The following is a 7,590-nucleotide window of genomic DNA, read 5'->3' on the forward strand; positions in this document are numbered from 1 at the left end:
GGGGGCACCGGGTGAGGGGATGGAACGGGGCTGCTGCCGTCGCGATTGCACTCCCGACCTCATCCGAAATCCGACACTCCCGTGGGAACACGATCGGGTGTCTCGGGATCGAGTTCCTGCACCTCCCGAGCATCAGCACCCCGGAGCTTCACGATCCCAGTCCCGGTCCCGCCCGGTGCGAGTCCTGGTCCCGGTTCCAGCCCTGGTCCGGCCAAGCGCGGCGCGCAGAAATGTGGGGGCGCCGCACTCGGAGGATTACGGCGGCGGCTCCGCTCCTCGTTCGCGCCGCCGCCGCCGCCGCCGCCGTATAAAAGCGCGTCCGCGCCCGCCCCGCCCGGGCTGCGGTGGCGGCGGCGGCTCCGCTTCAGGTGCGGCGGCTCCCGGCAACGTCCCGCTAGCGGCGGCGCCGGTCAGTCGGTCGGTCCGTCGGTCTCTGCGTCGCGTCGCGTCTGCCCCGTCCCATCGCATCCCTCAGCGCCGCCGGGTGACTGTCCCCTGGGTCCCCGATCCCCTCTCCTCACGGCCGGTTCTTTCGCGCTCCTCCCCGGGCTGGCGGGTCCCCCTGTCCCTCGGCGCGGCCAGTTCCCTCCCGTCCTTGTCCCGTCCCCCGCGCCTGCCGGGTGCGGGTTTCTCGGCGCCGCTGGTCTCTCCCGAGGCTTCCGATTTCGTCCTGCCTCTGCCGGTGCCCGATCCCCGGTGATAGCGTTACCCCTCGGGTCTCTTCCAGCCCCACACCCGACAGCAACATGTGGCTCTTGGAGCGGCTGCGCGGGGTGGCGGAGAACGGCGGGTCCCGGGGAGCGGGGACAGACGAGTCCTCACGGGGGTCCCGCTACAGCAACGTCCTCACCCCCGACAAGATCCCCGACTTTTTCATCCCGCCCAAGCTGAGCGCGGCACCCGCCGAGGCTGAGGGCTCCGAGGTCCCCGCAGCGGCTGCTCTGGGTGCCTCAGTCTCAGAACAGGATTTGGCCAAGCGCAAGCCTCCTCGCAGCCCCCGCCCGTCCAGCCGGTCCCGTTCCCGGACCACCGGGCGTCACATCATCCAGATCGAGACCGCTGAGGACTGGACCGAGGGGAGCGGCACCAACGTGGACCCGCAGGCACAGACGGCCATGTCGCTGCCCTACGTGCCCAAAGCACAGACCTCCTATGGCTTCGCCACGCTGATGGAGAGCCCCCACACCCGGCGCAAAGAATCTCTCTTCCACAGCGAACACAGCAGCCTCTGCCCCTCGCCAGTCACCTCGCCCAGCGCCCAGCGCAAAGCCAAGCTCAACGGTGAGAGCGGCCGGCGGACACCCGCTGACCTCGGCGCAGCCCTCATGCACCCCGGGCGCTACTTCAGCGGCGGCGAGAGCGACACGTGCTCCTCAGCAGAGTCCTCCCCCTTCGGCTCCCCGCTGCTCTCCCGCTCCGTCTCCCTGCTGAAGCTCTTCAGCCAGGAGAGCCAGTCCAAGGTCATCAAGCTGAAGCACTCGGTGGCCCGCAACAGCTCGCTGTCCACTGACGACAGCTCTGCTGACACCAGCCCCAGTGCCCAGCGCCGCGCCAGGAGCGCCCCGGCCGGGACGCAGCCCCCGACAGCCCTGCTGCCCCTGGACCTGCCCGCGGGCCGTGACCGGGAGCACAGCCTGCGGCTGAGCCGGGGCGGGAGCCTGCGCCTGGCTGCCGAGTACGACCCCTCCAATGCCCGCCTGCGTGTGCGCCTTGTGTCCGCCGAGGACGTCTACGATGCCCTCGTCGACCTGCGCAGCATCAACTGCTGCGTCTCGCTGTGCCTCAACCCTGGGAAGCTGCAGAAGCAGCGCAGCACCATTGTCAAGAACAGCCGCAACCCTGTCTTCAACGAGGACTTCTTCTTCGATGGGCTGGGCCCCGGCCACGCCAGGAAGATGTCCCTGAAGCTCAAGGTGGTCAACAAGGGCAGCAGCCTTAAGCGGGACACGCTGCTGGGGGAGAAGGAGCTGCCACTCACTGCCCTCCTGTCCTGCCTGTAGGTACCTGCTACCAGCCCCGGAGGGAGCCCTCGCACCTGTGAGGCCGGGGCGAGACAGAGAGGCAGGCTCTGTCCCCCAGCCCCACTGGAGGAGGGTTTGGAAGGGCCCCCTGAGGAGGGCTGGGGTCGTGGCAGAGTGTGGGGGTTCCCAGGAATGGTGCTGCTGTGGGGCTCTGCCAACACCGGCTGGCAGCCACAGCCTCTGCCCCTGCTTCCTCCCTGTTCCTGCCTCGGGGCTGCATCTCCTGGAGCCCAGCAGAAAGTGGGGAGCCTGCAGCCCATTCCCCACCAGGAAGGATGGAAGCACCTGTTGGACTCTTCCCTCCCTGTGCCTGTGGTCTCCAGCTGCTGCCAAGCAGGTTGGAGGTGGGTAAATCTCTGTAGCACACTTATGGCCACCTCTCAAAGCCCCAGCACCTGTAGTCAGGTGGCAGCTTCAATTTAAAAGACAAGTTTCTGGTCTCGGAAACTGCAAAGAAAATACTGCAGAGGTGACCTGAGAGTGAGCCAAGGGTGGCCACCCCGGGGGATGAGTCAGGTTTGTGGCTTTTTTTGAGCCTTTCCTGGACTTGTCCCAGCTCTTTGGGGCTGTACAGATGCGCAAGTTAACTCGGTCTGACACCTGCAGCCTCCCAGGCTGCCCTCCCTGCCTACCCCAGCACTGTCCCCCACTGCTGACCCCCAGTGGGAAACTGTTCATGAAGCTTTGGGGGCTTTGGTTTTCCCAAATCCAGGAGGCTGCCTTGCCTTTCCCCTGCCCACGGAAGGGAGATGCCAGGGGCTACCACCCCTTGCCCTGGGCACATGGATTGTCCCAGGTAGTGTCCCAGCAGACGTGCTTGCTGACAAAAGCTGAGGTGACAGGAGCAGCCCTCCCTGAGTGCTGGGGCCATCCCAGGTGAGGCTGGGCAGGGGTGCAGGCCGAGGCTCCACAACCCTCCACCCTCCATTGTCTATGGGGCTGAGGATCTTTCAAGTGGCTGCACCCACTGGGCAGCAGAGATATGTCCTGTGGGGCCACCAAGCTCCTGTGCCCAGCAGGATCTTGTGTCTCAAAGTGACTGACCTGGCTTTCAGTTTTCCTTTGGGGAGGGAGCGAGGTGCTCCCAACCCGTCCCATCCCAGCCTGTCATCCCGGCTAACTGGCTGGGGACAGTGGGAGCGGGGAGGGTGCCGTGTGGGGCATTTCTGCGGGTGGATAAAACATGCTGCGTTGTTTTTTGGTGTGGTGTCACCCGTTGTGTCGGGCTCTGCATGTTTCTGTGCAGGGAGCAGGATTTGCGGCGCTCCCGTCCCCGCCTGTTGGACACACACACATGTGTCCCCTCTGTGTTAACCTCTGTGGTAGCAGTCGATGTTCCTCCCTTGTCCTTTTGCAGCAGATGGCAGATCTCAGTGTTGGCTATTTATATCCGAGGCTGATCTTTCACAACATTTTACTTCTGTCTGTAAATATGTTCCAGGTACACAAGGCATAGTTCTGATTGTGCCGTGTTTGCATGTCGGGGGGATTCAGGGTGATCGTGGCTGTTTGCCGAGCTTGTGGTTGAAAATAAACCATGCAGGACATAAGGAGCTGACATGTCCATCCTTCACAGGGAGTTCCCACCTGAGGCTTCCCTGTGCTCCCCCAGGAGCCAGCACGAGGGATGGTCCCCAGCCCCCAAGAGCCCAGACTCATCCCGGGGGCAGATGAGGGCTCTGGGGAGGGGGGATAGGGAGAGGTGTCACATCCCGTGGTGTGGGGTGAACATCCTGCCCCTGAGGAGGTCTGGGCAGGAAGGGGACCCTCCCCAGCTGGCTGCTGCCTGACAGCCCCTGCACACCCCACCAGCATCCTGTGCTCCCTGGGGTGCTGTGCCTGCGAGGGGCTGGGGGGACCCAGGTGCTGCTGGGGTGGGGGGGACAGGCTGCAAGAAGAGGAAGAATGGGAGCTTGGATGAAGACTTCGGTGCTCTGAGAGGTTTGAGGAGTGACACATCCCCCGCGAAAGAGCCTTTGGGTTTGGGGGAGGAGGATGCTGAGAGCAGGAGCCCGAGCTGCTCCTTGGGTTGAGGCTGACCCCAGAGGGAGACCCAGGGGCCTGGGGTTCTTGTTCTGCCCCACCCCAGCCTGTCCCAGGGCTGTCTTGCTGGAGCTGGGTGTGTGTGGCCATGCAGTGAGCCCCGGGATGAGCTGCTGTGAGCCTTGCTCTGTGCTGGGCTGGTGGTGTGGGAGCCAGGGCTGTTGCTTGGATTGGTCTCTGCTGCTGGAGCTATTTTCTATTGTTCCTGCTTTGATATTTCTGTGGCTGGATTTAATGATGTATTTTTGGAGTGAAAAATATATTAATACCTGAATGGAATGTTTGTTTACAGATTATTTCCTCTTTTTAGTGCAATAAAGTAATTTCTAAAACAGATGCAGGTGTGGCCCTGGCTCCTGCTTTCCCCAGGATATTTCCTAGCATTATTCTTGATGGCTCCCTGTGTGGGGGAGCAGAGCTGTAACCTCAGCACTGTCCAGGTACGGGACAGCCCTGCTTTTCTGAGTGCTGCTCCCCTTTCCAAACAGCATTCCAGGGGCTCAAGGTGCTTCTGGAGCTCTTCCCCTGGTGCTGCTCACCAGGCGTGGGGTGAGGTGGGAGTGAATCTCCTGGGGAGAGGTGAGTACATGGGGAAAGGTGCTGCTCCTGCTTGAGGGGGGGGACGCAGGGGTGTGCTGAGCCATGGCATTGCCAGCTCATAGCCAGGGCTGTGGTGAGGGACAGCCCCTTCCCACACTCTGTGGGTGTCCTTCCTCCTCCTCACCTGCTCCCTGAGCCTAACCCCCACAGCCCTTCTCAGCACTGGTGATGAAGAAAATTGTTATTGTTTTTGTTCTCAACACTCCCAGGGCCACTCCGCCCAGCTGACAGCATTCAGGTTGCTTTCTTTTCTCCCCACCTGCCACTTCCAAATCTGTTCCTAGCCAGATGCTGCTGAAGAAAAGAGGAGTGTTTGCCTGTTACCTAAATGCCATTTTTCTAATTTTCACAATTCTGATAATTTGTCATGTTTGGTAGTTATAGAGGCTGGGTGGGAACAGATCTGTTCTCTCACCTCTGGCCCCCACAGGGGTGGTGAAAGCAGCCTGGTAGGTGCTAATAATTTAAGTTGTGTTTTTTCTAGAGGTCCAAAACTGTAGTAGTTAGTAACAAAATGAGGCTGATTAAGTTAGTCTGAACCAGAGTGGATGGGGTCAGCCTGAGCACACGAAAATCCCTGGAAAGTGTTCAATATTCAAAGTGCTGGAAGCAGCCAGAGGGGTGGAGAGGGGTATCTTGTGGGGGAAGATTTAACTCTGAATTTGTAATTGAGTCACCGTGGGAAGGAAATGCGTCTGCCTCACTGGACCTGGGAGGGCTTGATGATGCTGAGAGGAGCTTCTGAACTGGGAGCTGCTGGTGGGGAAGATGATGATACATCCCCACTCCACAAAACAGACCCTCGGGTCAGGGGATGCCCAGGTAAAGCACAGCCAGGTAAAATTCTGAGCCCAGGGGCAGCTCTGCCCATCACTGTGCACACCAAGTGATGTCTGAGCCCTGGGAGATTTCCCCTGCACAGGGATTCCTCTGGCCGGGGGGCCCAAGGCTGCCAGAGCTGTGGCGCACATTTGGGCGGCCCAATCTATGCAGGAAACTGAGGCAGAGCAGGGGAGGTGGCTGGATGTGGAGGAGCCCTCATCTCTGGAGTGAAGGAGTGAGGCTCACCTGGGCGAGAGGCACACACAGGCCTTGGCTATTTTTAGCCCTGTGTTCCCGCAGCAGGAGGACTCAACTTCTGAGAAAATTGCCTGGAGCTCATTTAGCCATGGCGTGATGGCTGGCGAGGGAGGGAGAGGGCAAATTAGGGGTTCACAATCTCACCCACAGGGCCGAGGCTCCCGGGAGGGTTCTGCAATGAGGAAGCCAGCGGGACTGTCCCTGCTGGGGAACACCCTGTCCCTGCCCCATCCTCCAGCCAGACTGGGGGTCCCAGTACCCAGTGCTGTCCTTGGCCCTGCTCGGGGGTCCTTGATAATTTTGGCTGAGCAGAGCTGCAACTGCTGCTTCTCCTCTCTGGATTTTTTGGATGCTGCTGAGGCTGGGGGAGCCTCTCGGGCAGCCCCAGCCCAGCCATTTCCCTGCCCCCACCCCCAACTCCGGCTGCCGATTTCCCGTTTCGGTCAGAAAAGCATCTTCCCGTTGCCTGGCAACGCTCGGCCGGTGGCGGGGGCGCTCCACGAGGGGAAGGGGGTGGCCCTGCGGGTCCTGTGCCGGAGCCAGCCGGGTGCCCCTGGCGACTCCGCCACACGGTTCTGGCCACCTGGGCCGGGCCGGCTGGTGCGGGACCGGGCGTGCAGAGGGAAGCGGCGGACATGAACCGGGCAGTGGCGGCTGCAGGGAGCATCGGCCTCCCCCGGCATCGCGCTCCAGCGCTTTATTGCAAGCATTTGTCTTCCATGGCAGCGTGTCTGCCTTAAAGGGGAGAGGAGAGACTCCCACTGTTACTGGGAGGAAAACAGAACTTAATTGAATCCCACAGTCTCTTGTAGTCACATCAGGCGAGAGAGTCACATCAGTGGAGAGTTACACCTCGGCATTACCCCCCGGCACCCAGCAATCTGTGCTCCTCCAGAGGACATGGAGTCCCCCGGGCTGGGGTCCCAAGAGCCCAGATAAGGAGCAGAGATGACCTCCAGCTCCTTATCAGCCCGATGGCACTTGGCACTCTGCTGAAATGCAGCACCGTGGCAGCAGCTGCCAGGGTGTACCTGGGACAGGCAGAGCTGCTCAGCACACACTCCCTCTGTTCTCCTTTTCCATTTGCACTTTGCTCTCCTGCTTTGAGGCTGGCAATCCAGCAGGCATCTGGACCCAGGTCTTGCCTCCATAGCCGGCAAAAGGCAACCAGCAGATGGGAAGCGCTGCTGTGGACTCCCCCTTACGATTAGTTCAAGTCCCTGGATCCAGCCTTGACTTGGGGCTGGGGCCAGGGTGGGTGTACAGAACATGAGGAACTGCAGTGGGAGAGTGCAGGGAGCATGCAAGGATGGATGAGGGTGAGAACAGTGGCTGCCTTGCAGGGTGGAGGGTCTTTCCAGCCTCTCCTCACCCTTTCCAGTGACCTGCTCTTTGCTAGCTGCCTGGTGGACTTTGAAATGCTGTCTTTAACACGTTTGCAAAATTCCCAAAGCATCAAGAAGGCTCAGGTGGGAGGGGGAAAAATAACATAAACAAGCGGACAGGAGGATTTGTTAAACGCCAGCAGCTGCTGGCAAACACTTTAATATCAGTGCAGCCGGGTGCTGCTCGATACGGCTTTTGGGGCCACAGGCTGCTACCTGCACAGGGGGGCTGTGGCCGAGCCTAGGGTGGCTGTGGGGCACAGAGGTCCTGCTGTGGTGGAGGGCACCTGGCTGGATGCAGCAGGGCAGGGCTGGGAGATGCTCCAGGTGCAGACTCTCCTTCTCCCCCTGCTTTCCACCCAGATATCACCTTTTGAGTGAGGGGACATGTCCACCTCCACCCCCGCAGCGTTTTGGGGTTGTGTTAACCCCCCTGCCCATGCCGTGGCCGTTCGGCTGGG

General features: G+C 61.0%; 1 protein-coding gene across 1 annotated transcript; it reads left to right on the top strand.

Moving 5' to 3' along the window:
* Positions 1-489: 489 nt before the first annotated feature.
* C2CD4C (C2 calcium dependent domain containing 4C) lies at positions 490-4,400 on the top strand. The gene has a single exon (XM_088179254.1). The coding sequence runs from the start codon at positions 747-749 to the stop codon at positions 1,998-2,000; it is 1,254 nt and encodes a 417-aa protein (XP_088035380.1). The 5' UTR covers positions 490-746; the 3' UTR covers positions 2,001-4,400.
* The last annotated feature ends 3,190 nt before the right edge of the window (positions 4,401-7,590 follow it).

This window comes from Sturnus vulgaris, chromosome 26, assembly GCF_052056855.1.
Source record: "Sturnus vulgaris isolate bStuVul1 chromosome 26, bStuVul1.hap1, whole genome shotgun sequence".
Classification (NCBI taxonomy): Eukaryota; Metazoa; Chordata; class Aves; order Passeriformes; family Sturnidae; genus Sturnus; species Sturnus vulgaris.

What these genes read in the sequence shown, in the direction of transcription:
- C2CD4C (XM_088179254.1), top strand. Translation starts at nt 747, where the DNA reads ATGTGGCTCTTGGAGCGGCTGCGCGGGGTGGCGGAGAACGGCGGGTCC.